This window comes from Pan troglodytes, chromosome 2 (genome assembly GCF_028858775.2).
Source record: "Pan troglodytes isolate AG18354 chromosome 2, NHGRI_mPanTro3-v2.0_pri, whole genome shotgun sequence".
Lineage (NCBI taxonomy): Eukaryota > Metazoa > Chordata > Mammalia > Primates > Hominidae > Pan > Pan troglodytes.
The window spans coordinates 114,408,006-114,433,262 of NC_086015.1; the positions used below are offsets into that span (position 1 = coordinate 114,408,006).

At 38.8% G+C, this 25,257-nt stretch overlaps 2 protein-coding genes across 24 annotated transcripts in view; one reads left to right on the forward strand and one right to left on the reverse strand.

Annotated features, from left to right (window-relative positions):
* The window catches only part of LOC460575 (uncharacterized), a 510,143-nt gene extending 503,271 nt beyond the window's left edge, over positions 1-6,872 (reverse strand). For 9 of the 14 annotated variants that reach the window (XR_010155691.1, XR_010155698.1, XR_010155694.1 and 6 more), the window contains exons 1-2: positions 6,213-6,302; positions 4,410-4,614 (exon numbers count right to left, since the gene is read on the reverse strand). The gene's annotated coding sequence lies outside the window, so the exon portion shown is untranslated. Of the gene's footprint in view, positions 1-4,409; positions 4,615-6,021; positions 6,111-6,212; positions 6,303-6,634 lie in introns of those variants that run through there. The other 5 variants (XR_010155699.1, XR_010155695.1, XR_010155702.1 and 2 more) reach the window with 2 other exon arrangements.
* Positions 6,873-6,956: 84 nt separating this feature from the next.
* NECTIN3 (nectin cell adhesion molecule 3) overlaps positions 6,957-25,257 on the forward strand; it is a 130,548-nt gene continuing 112,247 nt past the window's right edge. For 7 of the 10 annotated variants that reach the window (XR_001713521.4, XR_010155688.1, XR_010155689.1 and 4 more), the window contains exon 1: positions 7,157-7,316. Coding sequence is in view for 4 of the 10 variants with exons in the window: in XM_024355601.3 (XP_024211369.2) it covers positions 7,157-7,316 (160 nt within the window). In the remaining 6 variants the exon portion in view is untranslated. Of the gene's footprint in view, positions 7,650-25,257 lie in introns of all 10 variants that reach the window. The other 3 variants (XR_010155687.1, XM_063806959.1, XM_016941623.4) reach the window with 2 other exon arrangements.

The window sequence follows — 25,257 nt, forward strand, 5'->3', positions numbered from 1 at the left end:
CTCTACCCATATTTTCATTACCTTCTTTGAGTGCTTTTTTTTCATCACTTTGCTCTCATGTCTTTTGTTTTTTGCTTCTCTCAGTTGTCTAGATTATTACCTCCTAGCTAGCCACACCATATATTCAACCCACTCTGGAAATAAACTATTTTATTTTAAAATACTAAAATTCCCCTGAATTCATTTTCTCCTTTCCATCTGCTTTATCACTTTATTTCATCCATGAATGAAAGTTCCGACCTTCATTCACTCTGCTCCTTATAACAAGTTTTTTTTACTAAACTCCTACTTATAATTCTCCCAAATCCCCCGACAATATATCCGTCTTCACATTTTTCTCTGACTTTTCCAGCAAATCTAATCTTGTCATTCCCCTACTCAAAATTCATTTGTCCTTATGATCGACCAGATAAAAATCCAAAGCCCCTTACAAGGTACAAGCAATCCCTACCTACCCATCTAACTTCATTTTTACCTTATCTCCCAATTCCCCTTTGTGTGGTACTCTCTAGCAGCACAGGCATGCTTGTGGGTTACAGAACACATCGTACTTGGTCATGCCTCTGTAACTTTCCATCTATCATTCTCCTATTCCCTCTGCTGCTTTTCCTCCATCCATATGTAAAATTTCTAGTCATTCTTTAAGACTGTTCAAATATTATCTGTGCTGTGAAGGATTCCCAGTCTCTTTTAGGCAGACCTGAGAGTCCTCCTCTGCTCTCTCACATACTGTACATCCCTCCAGTGTTTGCAAGAATATTGTTATTACTATTTGGAGTCAGGACTTGGGGTTTTCTATGTCCAGTACCTAACCCAGACTCCAGTATATAGTAGTTTAATCATCTTTATTAAAACTACCTACCCTATTATTTAACCTACCTACCATAATGATATAGTATAGCTCTTCTTTCTGCCTGCATATCAGTTTCTCAAACTATATTTTTTGGAACACCAGCACCTCTACAGGAGTTGTATACTATGAATAGAGTTAAGCTTTAGATAGTTATGTAAAACGTAAGTTTGTTTTCATTGTAAGTTTAAAAGTCCAAATAATCTTTTCTCAAATAATTTTTAAAATTTCATCTGTTTGTACTGATACATAATAGATGTACATATTTTGGGGGGGTACATGTGACAACACATTCATGTAATTTGTAAAGATAAAATCAGTATAATTGGGATATCCATCACTTTAAATATTTGTTTTCTCTTTCTGCTAGAAACAGTTGAATTATTCTCTTCTAGCTATTTTGAAATACCTAATAGATTATAGTAAACTATGGTCACCCTAGTGACCTATCAAACACAAGGTCTTCTTTCTTCTATCAAATTGTATATTCCTTTCGTTTTTAATTTCATAATTCTCAAGTGCTAAGTTCATAAAAAAATCACCTAAACCATCTAAAAATGAGAAATTTATGTTTGTTTTACCATGACCTGGATGAGGAGCAACAACAAAAATACATAGCATATGTATATATTGCTGAAATGACAACATAATTACCTCCAAATTTACTTATTTCCAACCCATCTCTGCTAACCGGGATTACTGCCAATGAAAGAATAAATTTTGTTCATTTGCCTTGTTTTTATTTACATTGATGGAGTTATGTTGGCTCTGTGATTTTAAGCAGCTCATCTTAGAAAAAAGTAACTGTTACAAGAGAAGATTCTGGGAAATAGTCACCGAAAAATAAGTTGAGGTCCAATCAGGAATACAGAAACTATACTATGTAACCAAGGGAATATTATGAAAATGTTACACAGGGATGGGGGGATGGTTCTGTAGATCAAAAAGGGAAGCACTGTGGTGACCTAGAGATATAAGCTGTGGGAAGCTGTTACTACCCTTAGAACTAGAAGGACAAAGGGGAAGGTTTGTGTTATTAGAACTCAGAAGTTTAGAGGAGCCATCCTCCTTAGCTGGGGCTTGGACCTCTGAGAAGCAGAAACAGCCTAGTTGGTGCTGGTACTTTTGAGGAGTCATGAGGACTCTGGGACTTAGAGTGTAAAAGAAGTGGGAGGCTGGTATCAGCTGCTAAAGACAGGATGACAGGTTATTACTACTGAGGTGATGCTGATAGCAAGAAGCAAATGGAAAGGAACAAGTCCCTTTTCTCTTACTCCAGGGGTCCACATTTCCTCCAGTGACCTCTATTGATAGAACCTGTCAGGAAGCCAGTCGGTAAAGGAGATACACAGTTTGCAGAGTCCTAGCACCAGCCTTACAAAACCAGGGCAGAACTATGAATACAGAGTGGAGAGATAATAGTTTAATAAACAGCACTAATAACAATTATATCAAGAATGTTAAGCAATGGCCAGAGTAACCACCTTCCAGCTTAAAAAAACTATACATGATCAATCCTATGTTCAAGACCTTAAAGAAGTATAAACCTCTACTGAATGAGACATGCACTTGAGTATGCTATGTCATAATAATCATTTAATCATCCAGTTTGGAATCTATATGGCAGACATTATTCTAGGTACTTGGGGTTTTTGTTTTGTTTTGTTCTGGTTTTGGTTTTTTTGGGGGGACAGGGTCTTTCTCCAGCTGCCTAGGCTAGAGTACAGGGATGCAATCTTGGCTCACTGCAGCCTCGACCTCCTGGGCTCAGGTGATTCTCGTACCTCAGCCTTCAAAGTAGCTGGGAGTACAAGAGCACATCACTACACCCGGCTAAAATTTTTTTTTTTTTTTGTATTTATAGGAGAAAGGAGGTTTTGCTATTGATATGGTTTGGCTGTGTACCCACCCAAATCTCATCTTTAATTGTAGCTCCCACAATTCCCACGTGTTGTGGAAGGGACCTAGTGGAAGGTAATCGAATCATGGGGGCAGGTCTTTCCTCTGCTGTTCTCCTGATAGTGAATAAGTCTCATGAGATCTGATGGTTTTATAAAGGGGAGTTTTCCTGGACATGTTCTCTTGCCTGCCACCACTTTGCTCCTCCTTGCCTTCCTCCATGATTAAGGCCTCCCAAGCCATGTGGAACTGTGAGTCAATTAAACCTCTTTCCTTTATAAATTACACAATCTCAAGTATGTCATTATTAGCAGCATGAGAACAGACTAACACAGCCATGTTGCCAGGCTCGTCTTGAACTCCTGGACCCAAGCAATCTGCCAGCCTTGGCCTTCCAAAGTGGTGGGATTTCAGGCAGGAGGCACTGTGCCTGGCCTACTTGAGTTTTAACAGTGAAAATATAGATACTTGCTTGCCCCTGTGGACTGTTCATTCTAGTGAAAGGGAACAGACAGTAAATTAGAGACATGTCAGATGGTAAGGGCAATGGAGAAAATAAAGCAAGTTAAGGGCATAGGGATTAGGGTGGGGGAAGCTCTTTCATATGATGTGGTCCTGGAGAGCCTCAATGATAAAGTTAAATTTTATCAAAGATTCAAAGGAAATAGGAGGGAGAAAGTCATATGAGCATACAGGGAAGATCTGTTTAGTAAGAAAGACTTGCATTTAATGAGAGTAAGGTTGGTGAACGTTTTGCAAGTGGATGGACTTTTCTGCGATTTTGCAGTTTGTTTTTTATTATTTGCATAATTCTCTTTACAAAAACTGTGATCCTAACCGGATAACATAAGCTTATTATCAAATATAGTACAAAGTTCAAATATTCTACAAAACATCATTCACCTCTTTTACTAAAGGAAAAGCTGTGCGTCCTCACACAGCAGGTTATAAAAAATTTGCTGATGTTAAGAAGAATTAGCTGAAGTATATAATGTCTTACCTCTCCTGTAAAATACCTCCTTTGTTTCAGAGTCAGCTATGAAATTCTAATAATAGTCTCAAACCTTTCACTTGGATTATTTGAGTAAATGTAAAATGCCCAGCACTGTACATAATTACTTCTTTGTTAAGATGTCAACCTTTGTTTTTTAGTTAAGAGTTAATGAACCTTGATAATTGGCAAACAATCTTTGAGCCGAAAGTAGGATGGACACCATCAGTACTCTTAACCCAAAACAATGAAACTATTGTTGGCATTAGGATTACACTGCTTTCTGTTCAGATAATTTTTTTCTGAAAAAATGCATGTATACTTTGTTATTCAATGGTGTCAGAAATATTAATAAGTTAGCTATAATTAAGTATTCCTTAAAGTTTGTTATTCAAACAATAAATGTGAACTTATCTATGAAGTTAGAAGACTAAAAATGGCATAGAACGCACTAATACTCTCGTGCTAAAGGTTTTTAAAAAATTAATAGTATTTCTGCCCTTGAAAAACATGAGTTGTATATGTAATGTAAAATCTTTTTCTGTGGCCAGTAAAAATTTCCAACAGGAAAGCTTGGGGTGAGTATGTCTAAAATTCACTCATCTGAGGAGAATGTAATTTAAGATTGGGCACTTTTATTATAGAAAGTAGAAATTTGAGTTATCTTACTTTTTAACTTAAAGAATCATCTTGAGAGATCAATGGTGTCCACTGGAAGGCAAGAACTTGGTTCTGGCAGGAAAACCACCACTGGCTGGTAGTATTTGCAGAGCACTTAACCTCTGTGCCTAGGTTGTAGCTGTCAAGTAGATAATAGTAATTGCTACCTTCCGTGGGAAGTGAGCTTGTGCTTTGACATCTTTAGTTGAAGATGCTGTATAAACACAAAATATTATTATTAGAATACAATACATATATGCACATAAAACACCAGCATGGTGCTCTTTTAATGCTTATATAACATCTATAAATAATGCTCTTCCATGCTCTCTCTTCACTTTAGGTCAGAGAAGATCATAGCAGACCACTATTCAATTTCTGTAAGTATGGAGGAAATATATTTGTTAAAGCTCCATGTCATCTTTTTGAGACGAACTTAACATGCTAATTCCTTATGGTCTCTGTAGCAATTGCCCGATGGCCCCTACCCAAGTTAAGCCTTTGGTATTTTTTGAAATGTTGGCTAAATTACTTTTCTTGGAGATGTGGAGCCATCAGGGAAAACCTGGGGGAATGAAATTGGCTAGTGATATTAAAATTTTGGTTGTTTAACATTTAACTGAGTCTCAACAACGTGTTAAAGTGCTATCTAAACAGATAATTAGCTAGTGGCTGCGCAGTGAGCTGTCTAAATTTAGCAGTGAAATTAGGTTTAGGGAATGCGAATATAGAAAAAGAAATTTTCTCAAGGGAAACGGTGGTGTCAGCACAGCTGAGGAATGTCACAATAGCTACATTTTTGTCAATTATGATCATCATCAGGGGATCTCCCGGAGCGATGCAGGACAAGGTTTATTCATAAGTGCATCTTGAGAACAGGTGATAGAAAGCCTTGGCTGCAGGAGACAAGCTTACAGGGGACGACAGAGGCAGACAGGCACAGGGAGGGAGGGAAGAGGAAAGGGCTGGAGGGAAAAAGGCACTAGACCGAGCGCTGGGAGACTGGAAGGGAGGCAGAAGTTAAGAAAGAAAAAAGAGGTGGGCAGGGTGTAGAATGGCTTGTAGCCTTGGAGGTTAGTAAAGCCTTGTAATCCAGCGGGCGGAAGGTGGGAAGACTCTATTGACTGAAAGCCGAGGACAGCGTGGTCTTGGCCGCAAGCATGCATTAGTTTAGCTGCGACAGGCTAATTTCTGGGCGGCTGATCCTTGTTCAGCTTTCCTGTTACTGGAACACATTTATGGCTATCTCGTGGAGATGACAGGACCTACATAAAATTAATAGTGTCAGGCCTGAGGACTGGTGTCCTCTGCCTTCAATTCACCCCCTACGCCGGACAGTCCAAATTGTCCACCCTCCTACTCCCCCCGCGGAACCAATGTGGCAGTGGCTCCAAGGTCAAGCTGCCGGTACTGCGCGAGGCGGGAGGATGGAGAGGGCAGGGCGGGCAGCCACCTGGGGTGAGCGAGGGTCATGGTGGACCACAGACGCTCTTCTTATACGGGCAAATGTTTAATACTTCCCGAGGTCGCTTCTCTGCCATCAAACGAAAACAGGCAAGAAAATAAAACTACACATACGAACATGCAAAGGAAACAAAACCAAAGAAAAACACCAACGCACTCGTTGGGGGAAATCCAGGGCCTCCTGTTGCCAGTCGCCCGGCGCGGAAAGTGGACAGCCCAGCGGCCAGTGAGAAGCAAAAGCAAGAAAGCAAACCTTCTGAGACCCCTCTCCTCGCCCAGCTCCGCCGACCGTTCTACCAAGCCGCCCTCCCAGAGAAAAGAGCAGGAAAAATGCCTGTGCAAACGTGCCTTGGCGAGCGGGGGATAAGTGGGCTGGGAAGAAGGGAAGGATTCGGAGAGCACAGCTGTCCCGGGGAACAGGAAGGAGGAGAAAGTCTCTCCCTCCCTTCAGTGCCCCGCGCCCCAGCGAGGAGGAAGATTACTAGTCCAGCAGGCTGCGTCCAGCTTCCTACACAGGAACCTTTAGCATGGGCAACGGAAGGGCAGCCCCCTCCTGCCTTCCCCTCCCCACCCCACCCCCTCGTCCCAGGTCCCCGCCACAGGGAGAGCGCCGCCCGGGAGAGGAGAGGGCCGAGCGTGATTGTCCCGCAGCCCTCGCCTCAGTCGGCGCCGGGGCCTCCGTGGACCCGCGAGGGGTGGAGTGGGCGATACCATTGGAAAGGCAGGAAAGGGGGGAAACCAGGCAGGAACGAGGGGCGGGGCCGACTAACCTATTCCAGATTTTCCTGTCCCTTTTAAATCTCTGCTGTGGGAGAAACCCCGTTATCAAAGTGGATGAAAAGAATATTTTTTTTTTGAAAGGGGAGGAGCATGTGTAGGAGGGCGGGGTGGGAGGAGACAGGGCTTGCGCCCGGGGATCAGACGGGAGCTGGAGTTGCGCGGGGAGGGCGGGCGAGTCGGGCGCCCGCTCTGAGGGTCGGTTTCTTTTCCCCCTCTTGCGTGGGGCGGGGTGGTGCGTTCCGAGTTCCCAGGAGTTCGAGGCGGGCGGGTGCCGGGGGGAGGGGAGTGGCGGCGGCGGGCGGCTCCCGCTTCAGCCTCGGCAGTGGCGTCGGCGACGGCGGTGTCGAGGCAGCCGCCAGCGCTCGGCCGAGTGTCAGCCGGCAGCGACGGCGCTAGAGCTGGGAGCTGGGGACGCGCGCTGGACCTTCCACAGCCTCCGCCCAGAGCCTGAGGCGCCGGGGCCAGGGGAGCCGGGGGGCGGGCGGGCGAGCGGGCCGGGGGGAGGGTGGGGGATGGCGCGGACCCTGCGGCCGTCCCCGCTGTGTCCTGGAGGCGGCAAAGCACAACTTTCCTCCGCTTCTCTCCTCGGAGCCGGGCTCCTGCTGCAGCCCCCGACGCCGCCTCCGCTGCTGCTGCTGCTTTTCCCGCTGCTGCTCTTCTCCAGGCTCTGTGGTAGGTGAACCTCGGCGGCCGGCGTGGGCTGAGGGAGCCGCCACTGAGGGTGCGGGCGCCGCGGCCGGCTCTGCCAGCCGTTCTCTGGGGCAGCGAGGCGGTTGGCTGTGCGAGCGAGTGCCGAAGACTTTGGCTGGAAACTTTTCGCCGCGCCCGGGGCGAGGCCCTGGAAGGGCCGGGCCAGCGAATGCTGAGCCGGCGGCCCGCTCCCCTCCCCCGCGGCCGCGCGGGTCGCCGTGCGGATGGCCGAGGGTTGGCGATGGTGCTTCGTGCGCCGAACTCCGGGTTTGCTCCGGGGACCGTTACTTCCTCGCTCATTCCCTGGGAACCGTCGTAGGTTAAGGTGCCGGGATGCACGTTTGCCGCTTTTTTTCCTGGTGAAACTTGAGCTGTGAGCCCAGAAACCCTAGGGACCGGAGCCCGATGGAATGAAGCCTCCGGGTCCACTTCTCATGGCCTTCCACCCTGGAGAAGGCACCATTTTAGCCCACCCAGCCGCAGAATCCCCTACAGCTAGTTTTCTTCTGTCTTGTGCCCACTCCCCCGGCTCTGCCCTGACAGCTTCTGGAGCTCTCGAGATTGACCCTCGTCCCTGCCTTCCAGCTTGTGGGACGTCTCTCACACTGCCCGTGCTTATTTTACCAAACCGCAGGAACAAGATTTACGTGTTAAATACCTGATTTCATGGACTGTGTGCCCCGGCTGTTCTAACCAAAACAGTCACGCGCCTGTTTCCCATCTCTTGACCCTCGTGTTATGTTACTGTTTTCCTGTCATATTTGGGAGTTAGTCTCTGAGTTTTCTTCCCAGGTATGCCAGACTAGAAGCCTGCTTATTAAGGACTGTGCTAAAAAAAAAAAAAAAAAAAAAAAAGTCTGCCTCATGCAAGAGAAATGGACTTAAGTGGTAATTAATGGGAGGCAGTGATTTGGGAAAATAAGGACACCAGTCTTTGGTGGGAGGAGGAGTATCACAACACTGCGAGTAGTTATTTATTTGAGGGCTCTTGGTAAGAAAAGTAGAGGGGCAGAACTTAAGCTTGGTCAAAGATTGGTTTTCAGTATTTCATAAAACCGTAAACTGAAGTTTTACTAGTATTTATTAAAAGGAGAGATGTGTGCACATTTCTTGAATAGTGTGATTTAGAAGGAGGAGAATCCTGTTACACGGTAGGTGAGTCAGGGTAGTTGGTTATGAGGGAAGCAAAGTTTGCATGATGGGATTGAGTGTCTCTTCTGGGCTGAGAATTTCCACTAACAGTTTACCACCACGTTTCCAGCACTGTAATGAAATCTGATTTACACAGAGTATAGTATGATAAATGGAATGTTATTAATTGTACGCTGTTTCTGTATGCCGACTCCCCAGATACTTGGTTCCAAGAGAAAGTTCTTAATGCTATACCTTTTTAAATTGATGCCAGAGTCTAGATTGAATTTGTATGCTGTTCTATTCCATGAAGGAGAATTGGGGATGTTGCTTACAGTTGAGTGAGAGGACAGTTGGAGGGGACCTTACCAGTTTACTATCCTGACTTCGTTTATGTTAAGGACCGAGAGAATATTTATACCTCCACAGAGGCAGATCTAGTTAGGCAAAGCTCTGTGGAAGACTGAAGCCAGGTAATATGCATAGCTGATGCAGGAATTATTTACATGATAATTTCTTAGTGGTTGTGAAAATGAATTGTTGATTACTTTTTGAAGGAACACATTGGTTTTCACATGGAAGAAGAAAACAGTTTTAAAAAATCTCAATGTAGCATTGGAAGGACTTGATTTTTAATTCAGAGCTTAAAAACTTAAGCAGTGTAGGCAAATGGACTGTGTTTTAGAGCAGGTGTAGTGTTTGGAGTCAACTCTTCTTGTTGTAGAGGTAGACACTAGTTTTGTATTCCTGTGTGCTACTCATTTAAACAGCTTCCTTTTTTGGCTTATAGTGTTATAACACCCTAATTTGTGAACCCTTATGACGAGTTTTTTCCATCAACCTTTATTTTGGAATTAAATCTTTGAATAGGGCACAGATGTTGTGACTTATGGAAGCTTAGTGGTATGGAAGCAAAATTTTCTTCAAGTAAGCTGTTAGTCTAACAAGTTGTTGATTTAACTACTGTTTTAATTAATAGAGTTATAATGTTATTCATAGTACTGCTTACAAGGTTTGGCATGTAATTAATATTTGCGTGGAGCCAGTTTTAGAGTTGAAAAGATTTTTAAGCTTTAAAAAGATGACTGTAGCTGATGATTTGTTGATGAGAATGCTTTACTTGTTTTATGACATATAGATTTTTCCTTTTGCTGCTATTTTTGATATTTTGATATGTTTGATATATAGCGTGGCCTTAACTTTATCGTGTTAATTTAACTGTTAAAAATATCCATCAAAACTGGTGGACCTGATATTCTGAAGGCTATAAAAATGTTTATATCAGACTTGCTGGCCGTTTGTTTTGGGGGTATGCATTATCTTATTTGGAGAACTGAACTTTTAAAATGAGAGTTTTACAGGTTGTCAAATTGCCAGATTTTTTTTTTTGTTTTTAAGCCTAAGAGATTCCTAGGTATAAGTGTCAGGGGGACTGGGCTTACATCATCATCTGACTTGATAAACGTCATTTAATTATGAAATTCGAAGTTTCTTTATGATGGCAATAATCAATTCATAGATGATTAGATTTATCTCACTTTTACTTCCCACCGTTTTTTTTTCGGGGGACATAGAGAATATTATCATGGGTATGGTAATGATGAATAACAAGATAGACTGACCTTTGTAAGGTCCCATTTGGCTCTGAGATTCTATGCCTCTTTCCATTTTCAGCAAGGCTTCATCTTAAGATGGATGTTTAAAAGAGCACAGAAAAGAAGATCTGATATGATATGGAACTTTTAAAAGCACTTTGACTACTTGATAGGCACTTGGGGACATAACACACGCATAAGACAGAGTCCTGGCTTCAAGATGCTTATAACTTTGGGTTCGACCTAAAGGAAGCATGATTGTAGAACAGTTTGGTGTTTGTGAGGTATTTTGATTTGCCCAGAAATGGGACACCTAACCCATTAGGTAAAGACTTATGAATGTGCAATGAAAAAAACAGTCATTTTTAAAACATCATTTGGGTCAGATCTTATTGAGATGTCTTCTTCCTTCCCTGTCCTTCCCTCCCTTCCTCTCTTTCTCTTTCTCTCTCTAGCTGTAAATCATTGGCAGGTTATTTAATCTTGGAAACTTGAAGTTTCTCTTGTTTTATAAAGAGATTACATTACTACCTTGCTGATGGAGATCTTGTGAGAATTAAATGACAGAATAGAATAAAACAATTAGGAGAGTGCATGAAATATAGTAACACTCAAATGTTAGCATTTATTATATTGCACAGCATAAACTAACCAGGCTGGTATTAGTGATTCTTAAATTCTACACCAATGTGCTGAATAATTGAGTTTTCAAATTGACTTGCTGTATTTGTACTTTACATCTATATATTGAGTCTTAGCCCAGTGATCTTCAAATATTTGTTAAATTTACTTTATATAAATATACAGATGATGAGTATTCAGAATATTAGAATATAGTCAAAATACTTCAATTGTATAATTGTATGGAAACTAGTTGACTATTCCCTTAATGATGTCCAGTGCATTTTAAGATTTGGCAGTTCCATAAGGTCACTTAGAATGTTAGTGATCATACTGAAGATAGGGGTTGGAGAAGGGACTCATAATTTGCTTCTGCTTTAAGTTACTGATGGTATCAGTTGGGGTCTATAGTACATATTGCCTGCATGAGTCTTTCTGCATCCTAAACAGATATTTTTGGAAAGTAACCCAAATTTAGAAGCAAACAGAAAGATCAAATCTTCCTTTCTTGCAGTTATCTACAACATCAGAAATAATAATTGGAAAAGCTGGGCAATTGTGTGTATTATATATATTTACCTTGTTTATGTCACTTATACTTTCATCTATTTACAATTTAGTAATTTGGCAATTCTGATGTATGTTTTATATGTGTATAGTTAAGGGATAAAACTTATGGGTTATTGTTAATTACTTGAAAATTATTGAAGGGAAGCTGGTTATGAAAATCCTTGTTAAAAGAGAGCATTTTGACATTCTGTAACTTAACCCTTAAAAATTAGTGAGTAAATAATACATTGCTATAACATATTCTGTAATCTATTAAAATCTTCATAAAAATTGACAAGCACTACATGGTTTGCAGAAGATGAGACAGTTAATAATTACTATTAATATGTAAATGTAGGTTAAAAATCAAATAACAGTTAAGTCAATAATGAAACTTTAAAGACAATTTTGTGTACCATGCACACAGATCCAAAAATCTGAGCACCATTAATCTGTCATATGTTTGATTACTTCATATATTTTTGTCTAAAATGGTCTTTAAATGGTTGAATCTGTATTCTTTACTGAATTTTATAAAATTTATGCATTTTATGTATTAGAATAAACTCTGATACAGTTTAATCATTTATTTAAAATCTGTTGTGAGGCCAGGCACAGTGGCTCACGCCTGTAATCCCAGCACTTTGGGAGGCTGATAGCTTCAGGGCGGATCACTTTGGGTCAGGAGTTTGAGTCCAGCCTGGCCAATATGGCGAAACCCCATCTTTACCAAAAATACAAAAATTAGCTGGGCATGGTGGCAGGAGCCTGTAATCCCAGCTACTTGGGAGGCTGAGGCAGGCTAATTGCTTGAACCCCAGGGGGAGGAGGCTGCAGTGAACTGTGACTGCACCATTGTACTCCATCCTGGGTGACGGAGCGGGACTCCGTCTCAAAAAAAAAAAAAAATCTGAAACTTTATTAAGGGTAGCTTCAAGGTTTTTTTCTAAAAGAGTTACTAATTATAATGTAACTTATCAATTACAAATTTTAATGAGGTCTGCCTCCTATGAGTCTAGATATAGCCATATCGCAGATACTATAGTTATTTTAGAAAGGATATTATATACTTATATTTTGAATTTTACTTGTTTTCTTTAGTATAGCATCCAGGAGATTGTTTTTCTTGCAAGACTATTGACTGCCCACCATTCATTCTGCTAAATAAGTTGACTAGGGAAGACCTGTTACATTGTGAGTAGATATTCATAAACTGGAATGTGAGCCGTGTATAAAAAACTTTGGTTTCAACTTTAATGGTAAAAAAAAAAAAAAGATCAAACTTGTTCTTAAATAGGTTGGCTGTTGCACCCAGTAGAGGCCCTTTAGGCTTTCAGCCTAGGTTTTATCACAAGAAATAAAATAACAGAAAAAGGGAGTGGGGCTGTAAATAGCTATTCTCAAATAGCTAGAGCCTGCAAAGATAGGATGTGTGAGTTAAAATCATAGTTACTAGGGAATCTTTTTTGAAGCAATGTGGCCGAGCCCCACTATGGACTTACTAGATCAACAATTTTTGTAAGACGGGTGAGGTGTGGAGTCCAAGGGTTGGGACATTTGTATTTTGAAAGACAACATCAGATAATTCTTTTTTCTCTTGACAAGTGCTATTTATTATAGCATTTTCATTTATGATTTGACCAAATATTATCAATCTTCTGAAAGAAATGTGCTTCACTGTTTTGTTCACTATTTGTATTCCCATGTGCTTGGCATGTAGTAGGCACTCATATTTATTTCAAGAGTTTGATGGCGAAATCAAGGTTAGTCCCAACCAGCATGTTTTAATAGAACTATAATGCAAGCCATGTAATTTCAAGTTTTCTTGAAGCCACATTTAAAAAGTGAAGAAGAAATAGGTGAAATTAATCTTATTTTATTTAACATAATGTAACCAAAATATCATTTCAGCATGCAATTGTTATTAAAAATTGAGATATTTTACATTTTCTTTCATAGTAATGTTTTGAAATCCAGTAGATATATTATAGATCATTTCAATTTGGACTAGCCACATTTAATGCACTTTGTAGTCAAGTGTGATGTTCCTGGTGGCTACCAGTTTGGATAGTTCAAGTCCGAACCTTTAATTGTCTCTAAAGTGGGTTATGCCCTTTTGTGGTCTTTACCCATAAGGCCTAGAATGACATTGCTCTTCCTACCTAATCAAATTCTGAAGGGCTTGGTTTAAGATTGACTTTCTCCAGGAAGGCTTCCCTCACCACTTCTTGCATACAGTGAGCATGCAATTCTGTTTTCATTTTTTTCATGCTTTCAGGCTTAAAACAGTCTTTGTTAAAGTGTTTCTGTGAAACACTAGTCTCAGAAGGTAGGTTTTTGGAAGAAAAAGTACCATGTTTTAATACATTTGGGAATAGGAAAAGCTAATGATATACCCCCTCATGGAAAGTTAACAATGTGAATTAGTTTATTAATGGTCTAAGAAATTCTTCAGTAAAATATCCCATTTAACAAACTAAACAAATTCTTTGGTGTAATATATATTATGTTGCAGAAGCTATGTTATGCAGAATACACTATAGGAATATATTCTTAAAGAGATTTGTACTCTTGATGATTAGAAAAGGTCGATAGACTTAAAGATGTTACTTGAGATAGTTCTCCACTGATTTTTCCTTTTTAAAAAATTATTTTTCCTCTCTTCAGTTCTATTTCCCATTGCCTCACCCATTTTGAATTTGAGATGTTTGCAGAATTGACTTTCTATGAGAATAGTAGTCTTCTGCTTTGTTATTTCAAAATCAGCTGTATATTATTTACCTGTTTAGCTTAAGCTGCTTCTGTGAGATGTATCGTACTTTATGTATGACACATCTGACTCTGGAACTGAGTTTTATGAATGAAGTGGGTAAATTTAAGATAGGCTATTTTGTAATGGAAGTATGCTAATGTGAAACTGTGCAGGGCTAGGACTCCAACTAAGTGTCTGAGAACATTATATATAATGTCAGGAGTGTGCTTGACTCTTCTGTTGCTTCAATTCAGAAGAAAAAAATATTAATGAAATGCTAGTATTGGTAAACTGTAGTAAAATCAGTTTAATATAGTAACTATGTGAATTATTCATGATAGACATGATTGCTATTACTGAAAATCTTAGGCCCTAGTTTTGAAGATTATTAATAAAATTTCTAATTTAGTTATAACTAGATTCTTAAAGTACTCATTAAAGTCTGTCCTTTCATTACAGACTCAGATTCCCTACTAATTTGATTTAGAGATAATCATTCATGGCTATACATTTAATTTAATACTAAGCCTGACAATAAAATGCCTAGTTTTTAAAACCTGCTTAGAGATACCATACCTACTTTATTTTAAATGCAAAATAAAAAAGTCCTTCTCCATTCCTTTAATTTTTTGGAAGAGAATCAAGTGGAAGAAGGCATATAGTTAACAGTTCTATACTTCTCTTTAAGGGCACAGGACTAAAACATGATAGCAGCATTTCTCAGTAAATCATAAGCCTGCTTATGTTAATGGCTACTGCAGTCACTCTAAAACTCTGCATTTCTGCTTGTTAAATTTAAAGGAAGTAAAAAATTACTGCCAACACAATCTTTGAGAAACATGCAAATAATACAGTTGTATTTAATGTCAACTTATATATACTTATATAACTTATATAGTAGCTTCCCCATTCCTATAAACACTTCTGAGGTTATATGATTATCTTGATGCAGTTTTTCTGCCTAGTTCATATTAAAAGCAGAGTGAACTTCAATATTGAAATAACAGTAAGGGAATTTCTGTTCTTTTTCAAGGTGTTGCATTGTTTATTGTTGTATACTAGTACAGTGCCAAAGGATTTATAATTTTTTTCTTTTAAACTGGTATAGACCCTATAGTTGACTGATTTTGAATAACAAAAAGGCATATCAAGTTTATAATTAGTAATACTAATTAGCAGGAAATAAGACTATCTAGATTATTGACATTCTTTTCTGTATTTAAGAAAATAAAACTAAGAAATTATGTTTGCAGTTTTCAATGAGAAAAGATTTTCAACTTCTGGATTCTTAAAGTACTCAGCAATTATGGTGGCTATTTTGAAACTGTGCATTGTTTATCAAGCTTGTTTTTCATGTAAAAGGATCTGGGCATTGATATATTTTCATTATATTTATAGTTAATAGTAAAAATGTTTAAATATATAAGTAGCTGGTGAAATTTGTATTTGGCATGCCCCAAAGCCCCTTTTCCTTCAGAAGCTTTAATCCTGACAGCATCTCTTGAAATATAAAACAAATTTGAAGTTCTCTAAGAAAAATACATGGTTTTCTTTGAGGATACTACTGTTGCTTTGCTGCCCTCTACAGTCATCTAAAATAGTCACTCTAGATTTTTCTCCATTCAGATACTTAGAATACTTTTTCCCTGACCTGTGTATGAGCTTTATATTTCAGGAATGGGTTAAGTAATATTTACTGTTACGGAAGTAAAGTTTAGTCACAGTTGATCTATATATGTCATGCAAAAAAAAAAAAAAAAAAAGGACTTAGAGATTTGAACAAGGGATAAATTGGGGACTATTGAGCAACAACCATGTGCTAGGGAGTATAAAGGATACCATGGTGGAATGAGGCATGTTGGCCCTCTAAAGCTTATGAACTCATTAGTACGATTAATGGCATGCTTATATATCAAATGACATTTGTAACAACATGCCAAGTGATATGATATAGTTTACAGAAATATTAGTAAGGGCTGGAAGAGTTAAAAATGAGACTTTTGAGCTATGTCTTCAAGAGTTTAGACAGATAAAACAGGGTGGTTTTAAACATATTTAAAACACAAAGCAGGCTGGGTGCGGTGGCTCATGTCTGTAATCCCTGAGAGGCTAAGGCAGGAGGATTGTTTGAGCCCAATTCTTTGAGACCAGCCTGGGCAACATAGTGAGACCTCGTCTCTACCAAAACATAAATAAATAAATAAGCCAGGCATGGTGGAGTCCACCTGTAGTAGCAACTACTCAGGAGGCTAAGGTGGGAGGATTGCTTGAGCCCGGAAGGTTGAGGCTGTAGTGAGCTAAGATTTTGCCTCTGCATTCCATCCTGGACAACAGGGCAAGACTGTCTCACCATAAAAACAAAAAACAAAACAAAACAAAACAACAAAAAAACCCACAACCCTACAAAGCATCTGTTATGTAGAAAGGACTCTGCTAGGCTCCTTGGAGTCTTTGCCCTTAAGAAATGTAAAACTTAATTGTCAGGAGATTGGAATGAAAGATGTCTTTCTCTGTGTATATGTGTGTGTGTGTATTAACCCAGTTACTTCTCTGCCTCTTTCCTCCCCTGTTAAATTGGCTAAATAATACTTTCTTCACAGAATTGCTATGAAATTAAATTGCAATAAAGTGCTATGTAAATAAACAATACAGTGAACAAAAATGACTTGTCTTATGTTAGAAATTTAACAAAGTATTGTCGGATTATAGAAAGAGGACCAATTTAAGTAAGGATGGAAGAAGACTTAGAGGAGCTAATTTTCTAGCTGAATCTTGAAGGAATAGCTTAGATTTCTGTTTGTGAGGGAAGGTCAGTGAAAAAGAGGGTGTTCCAACTTAAAGACCACTGAGATGAGGACTGTAGAAGGAGTTAGTGTTCTCATGTGACTCAAACATGAACTTTATGGAGGGAAGTCATGGATTTTTAAATACTTTGCTGAGGCGATTAGACTGTGGTAGCCACTGAGGAGCTTTTGAAGGCAGGCAACTGTGGAGTCCATCCATGACTTGATAGATTGTATAGCTCTGGGAGAAATGTAAAAAATATATTGGAGCTATGACAGACAAGTGAAGGTGACAACCATTGTGATATTCCATGGAAAGAGGATTACAGAGATAAATGACAGTTTTGCAAAGGGATTTGAAGGGAGGCTTGGATCTGAGAAGTAGATGATATGGTGTTTGGATATCATTGTGGGTGAGGAAGGAGGAGTTAGATATGAACCAACTTGGAATAACTAGGAAAGGATGATGAGAGGATTGATTAATCAATCCAGTAAGGTTTCACATGCATTTGTGGTGTACTTTTGAGCTGTAGCTGGAAATTTGTGAGAGGTGGGGTTAGAAGGGTGAGGTACCAGGGGTAGGAGGTAGGTTGTGAAACTGGGAATTATCAGGATTGAGGTATTTGCATTGAATGAGCTGTTTCAGAGAGAAAAGGGAACACAGGCAGAAGAGAGAGAGTGAGAAGAAAAAAGTGGAGAGAGAGAAGGGAATAGTGGATGGGGCCAGAATTTTTTTTTAGATTGAGGTATTTTGATTGGATAAGCTATCGGAGGGAGAGAGAAGAAAAATAATGTTCAAGGAAAAATCTTAGTTGATAAATAAATGAATACATTTAGTAGAGGTAAGGGCATTCGTGACTCTTAGTAATTTTAGTAAAAGTGGTTAGGAGAAAAATGTCACATCTTAAAGCAGAGGTCTCCAACTTTTTTGGCAACAGGGACTGGTTTTGTGGAAGACAGTTTTCCCATGGACTGGGGTTAGGGGCAGTGAATGGTTTTGGGATGATTGAAGTGCATTACATTTATTGTGCAGTTTATTTCTATTGTTATTAGATTGTAATATATAATGAAATAATTATACAATTCACCATAACGTAGAATCAGTGGGAGCCCAGAGCTTGTTTTCCTGCAACTAGACAGTCCTGTCTGGGGGTGATGGGAGATAGTGACAGATCATCAGGCATTAGATTCTTGTAAGGAGTACACAACATAGATCCCCCACATGTGCAGTTCTCAGTAGGGTTCGTGCTTCTATGAGAATCTAATACTGCTGCTGATCTGATAGGAGGCAGAGCTCAGGTGGTAATACAAGCGATGGGGAGCAGTTGTAAATACAGATGAGAGATGGGGAGTGGCTGGTGAATACAGATGAAGCTTCACTTGCTTGCCCACCACTCACTTTCTGCTGTGCGGTCCAGTTCCTGACAGGCCACAGACTCGTACGGGGGTTGGAGACCCCTGTCTTCAAGGATTAAGAAATGATGGGATAGTGAAGGAGAGTAGGGACAACTCTTGGGAAAGAAAGGAAAGAGAAAAAAGAGTAATTTGTGAGGGAACAAGACTATGTCAGTTGTTATGGACTGAAAGTTTGTGTTCCCCTTCTCCCCCAAATCCATATGTTGAGCTCGCAACCCTCAATGTGATGGTGTTAGGGGGCATAGGGCCTTTGGGAAGTAATTAGGTTTAGATGAGGTCAGGAGGGTAGAGCCTCATGATGTGATTAGTGTCCTTATAAGAAGAGGAAGACACTAGAGCTGTTTCTCTCCATCAGGCAAGGATGTAGCAGAAAAGCAGGCATCTGCATGCCAGGAAGAGGGCTGTCACCAGGAACCTGATAATGCTGGCACCCTTGTCTCAGACTTTCATGCTCCAGAGCTGTAACAAAGAGTGTAAGCCAGCTAGTCTATGGTATTTTGTTACAGCAGCCCAAGCCGAGACATCAGTCAAGGTTTTATTCACAAACATCAGAAACTTGACCCCGTGGTTAAAAGACAGTTTTTTGAAAGATATTGGATGCTTCAGGCATGGAAAACAAGAACTGAAAGAAGGTGGGCATCTAGAACTATATCCAGAACCATAGCTAAGATACTATATTGAGGGGCAGTTTGTTAAGGTCATTACCTGCTGTCTCCTGGACGCTGGATATTATAGCCTTGTCTCTGATACTGGCTTTGCTGCTCATAGAAACTGGATGTTGTTGTTGTCATAGCCCAAGAAAATATATTGTCCACAAGTGTCCACTATAGAAAGTTGAAAAACTTTTTTTAAAAAATTTAATTTATGTGATGAGACTTCTGTGTCTTTGGGAGAGAAGCAGGAGAAGCTCATTGATACGGCAAGGTCCAGGAAAAGAGATAAGTGGAAACATTAAAAACACAGATGAAAGATGCTAGTATTAGAAATGGAAGACACTTCTTTCTACTAGATAGGGAAAAGAAAATGATAGGTGAAGATGTTGAGACACTTCTAGGTGTGAGAGAGGGAAGTTACAGAAAGGTCTTGTTCTTTAGCGATATAAGTGATAAACTTTTAGAATGAGTGTGGAGTGATGTTGGGACTTAGGATAGAACCTGTGGTGAAAAATGGAATAAGACATCAACTAAGAATGAATGAAACGATTCAGTATTGAAGGCATGAATTGGCATAACATGGACTTGTGAAACATGAAAGATGGTGTGGAGGCAGTAGTAAGTTTATGTTGTTTGGATGTTAATATTTAATTGAGCACTAGGTCTACTAGAGACTATTCTAGGTACTGTGAAAGACTAGCCGATAAAGAACAAAATGTGTTCTGGGAACCACTTGTGTTTATGTATGGAAAGAAGTAGAATAGAGTCAGACTGAGTGCTTTTTAAATGTGATGTGATAGGGTGTCTGAAAGTTTGAGAACAGGGGTGATGTAAGGAAGGTAGGATTTAAGAAATAAAGATATTATTGAGGCCTAAAGTAGGGTTGTAATGGTAGAAATGGAAGGGAAAGGTTTAGAAACGAGATAATTAAAAGGTAAAATAATACCTCTTAATAATTCTAGGATATAAGAAATGGAGGAAAATTAGTGGAGTTTTCAGACAGATGGGAAAGTATTGTAAAAGTTATTGAATGGAAGATTGATGTAGGAATTAGATGTTGCATACCTGGAAGGGTGGGCTGCCATAACAAAATACCACAAACTGGATGGCTTAAAACAGCATAAATTTATTCTCTCACAGTTCTGGAGCCTGGAAGTCTGAAATCAAGGTGTAAGCAAGGCCATGTTCCCTTTGAAACTCTGGATAGAATCCTTCCTTGCCTTTTTCTGCCTAGTTTCTGGTTGTGGCTGTGTCTTTTTAGTGTTTCTTGGCCTACTGCTGCATTACTACAATCTCTGATCTGTTGTCACATGACGTTTTCCCTGTATGTCTCAATAGGACAAAAGTCATATCGGATTAAGGGCTACCCCACTCAGGTATGACCACATCTGAATTTACATCTTAAATACATCTGTGGACACTCTATTTCCAAATAAGTTCACATTCACAGACACTAGAGGTGAGGGCTTCAACACACAATTCAGCCTGTAATACAGGGATGATGATTTTTGTTTTGGCTGTGTAAGCTGTGAGATTTTAGGCTTGATTAAAGTCAAAGTGCCAGTTAAATGCAGCATTTGAGGATGTGAGGTATGAGGTGGTTTGAACGAAACTTGAGAGAGACTCATGAAATATTAAAACTTTTAAATTGACGTATACATCAGAAAAATACATACATAAATGTGCGGTTGGATAAAACTGTTAAAATGTGAGGATATTTCTGAAACCATTTTCCTGGTCAAAAAATAAAACATTACCAGGCTCCAGAAGTCCTTCTCTCATACTCCTCAGTCACAAATCCTTTTCTCTTAACCACCATTCTGACTTCTAGCACCACACATTAGTTTTTCCTGTTTTTGAACTTTGTAATACTTCTTTGCTTACACTGTGAGATTCATCCATGTTGTTGCATGTAGCAGTATTTTTTTTTTTTACCACTGTACAGTATTTTGTTCCATGACTGTTCCATAATTTATCAGTTTTAATGTTGGACAGACATTTGGGTTATTTTCACTTTGAGGCTTTTATGAATGGTACTGCTGTGAACATCATTGTGCCTGTTTTTGGTGGTGGTATTGCTGGTTCATATTATGCATATTTTTGTTGGAATAATTTTCCAAAGTACTTATAACAATTCATACTCCCACCAATAATGTTTGAGAGTTTCAATTGCTCTACATTCTCACTAGTCCTTTGTAATATCAGTATTTTTCTTTTAACCATTCTGGTCAGCATGTAATGGTGATTGTGATTTTAATTCGTAATTCCTTAATGATTGAGTTTTCAGATTATGGGCCATTTGAATATCCTCTTTTGTGAAGTGCCTGTTCATTCTTTTTCCTTTTTATTCAGTTAGGTTGTCTTTCATCTTTTTATGGGTTCCTAGGAATTGTTTATATTTGCTAAATATGAACCCTTTGTTAATTATATGTATTGCAAATATCTTCTACTCTGGCCATTTCACTCTGAATGGTTTCTGTTGATAAAAAGCAGTTCTTGAATATCTGTCTGTGTAGTCAAAACCAGTCTTTTTCTTTACAATTAATTTGTTGTGTTTTTGTTTAGGAAATCTTTCTCTAGTACACCATCATGAAATTTTTTCCCGCTAGAATCTTTATTATTTGCCTTTACTGCAGTACATCTAAAATTTATTTCTGTGATTATATAAGATAGGGTTCATATTTTTTCCTCCATTTACTATTTAGTCAGCCATCACCATTTATGGAAAAGACTCTCTGCTGTGCAATGCTGGCTTTATAATAAATCAAGTAGCCATATATGCCTGGAGTTTTTTGGACTCTGTTCCAGTGGTCCATTTTTCTATCTCTGTACAAGTATCATAATGTGTCATTATAGCTTTATAATAGATCCTCATATTGGGTGGGGTAAGCTCGCCTATTCAGGTTTATTGTACTTAGTCTTGTTCCTTTTTCCTTTCCACATAAATTTTAGTGGCAGTTTATTAGTTTTCATAAAAAGCCTGCAGGATTTTTAGTGGCAGTTCATTAAATTTATATGGATTAATGTGGGGCTAGATTTGGCATCTTTCTAATGCTGAGTCTTCCAATCCATGAACCTGTTTTATCTATTTATTGAGGTTTTCCTTAAATAAAATCTTCTGGTTTGTTCTGTGTGTAGACGTCTTATATAACTGTAAATTTTGGATTAAACTTAATCTAATTTTAATTATAGATTTATTTCAAGTTATTTGGCTTTTTGATGTTCTTATAAATAATATTTATAAAATGTTTTCTCATTGTTTGTGGCATGTAAAATGCAATCCATTTTGGTACTGTGACCTTATGTAAAGAGACCTTGCTTAATTTCACTTATTTCTAATACTTTGTGGAATCTTTTGAATTTTCCATCTATATAAGCATGCCATCTATGATGAAGGCCTGTTTCTCTTCAATGATTGTATTGTTTTTCTTTTCCTTTACCTTATTGCACTGGCTAGGACATCCAGTGTGATATTAAAGTGGTGACTACAAGCATTGTTACATGTGTAATCTCAGAGGTAAAAGTGTTCAGCATTTCAAAATTAAGTATAATTTTTTTGTAGCATTTTAAAAAAATAGAAGACGTCAGGCCGGGTGCTGTGCCTCACGCCTGTAATCCCAGCACTTTGGGAGACCAAGGCTGGCGTATCACTGGAGGTCAGGAGTTCAAGACCAGCCTGGCCAACATGGCAAAATCCTGTCTCTATAAAATACAAAAATTAGCCTGGTGTGGTGGTGCACACCTATAATCCCAGCTGCTTGCGAGGCTGAGGCAGGATAATCACTTGAACCCAGGAGGTGGAGGCTGCAGTGAGCGGAGACTGTGCCACTGCACTCCAGCCTGAGCAACAGAGTGAGACTCTGTCTCAAAAAAAATAAAGAAAGAAAACAGCCTTTTAAAATTTTATTTTAATTTTTTTTTTTAATTTTATTTTGAGACCGAGTCTTGTTCTGTTGCCCAGGCTAGAGTGCAATGGCATGATCCCAGCTCACTGCATCTTCCGCCTCTAGGTTCAAGTGATTCTCCTGCCTCAGTCTCCTGAGTAGCTGGGATTACAGGCGCCCGCTACCACGCCTGGCAAATTTTTGTATTTTTAGTAGAGATGGCGTTTCACCATGTTGGGCAGGCTTGTCTTGAACTCCTGACCTCAAGCAATCTACCCTCCTCAGCCTCCCAAAGTGTTGGGATTATAGGTGTGAGCCACTGTGCCTGGCAGAAGAAGCCTTTTTCTCACCTTAGGGAGGTAATATAGTTTGGATGTTTGATTCTGCCAAGCCTCATGTTGAAATTTGATCCTCAGGGTTGGAGGTGGGGTCTGTTGGAAGGTGTTTGTGTTGCAGGGCAGATCCCCTCATGAATAGAGTAATGCCCTCCCTGGGGTGGTAGAGGGAGAAGAGTTGAGTTCTCACTCTTATTAATTCCTGCAAGAGCTGTTTGTTAAAAAGAGTCTGGCACCTCCTCTCTAGCTTTGTTGCTTCCCATTGCCATGTGATCTCTGTACAACCCAGCTGTCCTTTGCCTTCTGCCATGCCAAAAGTGTCCTAAGGCTCTCTTCAGATACCCAGACCTAAACTTTTTCAGGTATCAGAATTGTGAGCTAAATAAACCTTTTTTCTTTATAAATTACCCAGTCTCAGGTATTCCTTCATTGCAACACAAAATGGGCTAAAGCAGGAAGTTTCTTTCTGTTCTCATTTTTTCTAAGAATTTTTATCGTGACTGGGTACTTAATTTTATCAAATGTTTTATCTTAAAGTTGAGGATATGATTTTTTCCCCCATTTTTTAAAATAATGTGGTAAATTACATTTCTATGGGCCCAACATGCTTCTGCTTTACAACTCTACTGATGGTGAATTACATTTATAAAAACATTAAACCATTATTGTGTTTCTGGAGTAATCTCAGTTTGGTTTTGATGAATATATCCTTTATTATATCACTGGATTCTATTTGCTATTTTATTTTCTTTCCACATATGTTTATGAATTGCATTGGCCCAAAATTTTTCTTTCTTAAAATGCTTTTGCCACCTTTTGGTGTCAAGGCTGTGCTGGACTCATTAAAAACTTGGGAAGTGTTCATCTTTTTTTTGGTCTTGTGTAAGAGTTTAAGATTGATAATTTTTTCTTTGTTTTGCAGAATTCATCTGGGCATGTAGTTTTCTTTTTAAGGGAAGGATTTTTAATTACAGATTTAATATCTTAATAATTATAGTACTAGTCAGATTGATTGTGTCATTTTGGCACTTAGCATTTTTGTGGGAATTTGTCAACTTCATGCTTTCAAATCTTTTGACAAAAAAATCGTTCATAATATTTTCTTATCGTCTTTTTAATGCTTGGAGGATAAGTAGTGATGCCCTATGTTTTCATTTCTTATGTTAGTATTTTGTGCCTTTTCTCATTTTCTGGATCAGTCTTTCCAAGAGATTTTCAATTTTATTATACTTTTCAAAGAACCCACTTTTGGTTCATTGTTGATTCTATTTTATGTTTGTTTCTATTTCATTATTTTCTTTTCTGTCTTATTTTCTTCTACTTATTTTTATTTGGAGAGGGGCTTATTTCTTATTCTTTTTCTCATTCTTCAGATGGATAGTTAGATTACTGATTTTCAGCCTTTCTTGTGTGTGTGTGTGTGTGTGTACATAAACATATATACACACACATATATGTAATTTTTTTTCCTTTAGACATGACTTTAACTGCATCCCATGTGTATTCAGTTCAGAACATTTTGAAATTTCCGTGTCATCTTTTTGACTCATGGATTATTTTGAGATTTTTGCTTAAGTAAATGGGATTTTAAAGTTATCTTTCTTACCGATTTTTGTTTTAACATTGTGTCAAGGAATTTTCTCTGTAGGATTTCAGTCTTTGGGCCCAATATGCAGTCAGTTTTGGCAATTTTGTGTACACTTGAAAATTGGGTGAAGTGTTCTCTCTCCATGTATGTATGTGTATATGAGTTAGATCGAGTTGGTTGCATTGTTCAAATTTTCTTAACCCTTTCTGATTTTTTTTTGCTTCTGTTAATTAATGAGCAGTTTATTAAAATTGTATGCCATGATGTAGATTTGTCTATTTTTTCTTTTGATTCTGTGAATTTTTGCTCTCTGCATATTAGGTTATGAGGTGCAATCAAATTTCGAATGGTATTTTCCTGGGACGTGGCTCTTTTATCATTATTAAATGGCCCTGTATCTCTAGCATTACTTCTTGCCTTAACATTTACTTTGTCTAGTTTTCATATAGCTACATAAGTTTATTTCGATTAGCGTTTGCATGTTATCTTTTTTGCAACCTTTACTCTCAATCTTTCTGTGTCCTTAAATTTAAGACGTATCTTTTGTAAGCAGCAGATACATTTTAGAAAGTCAATCTACTAGGCTTTGTCTTTTGTTTGGCCCATTTAGTTATTA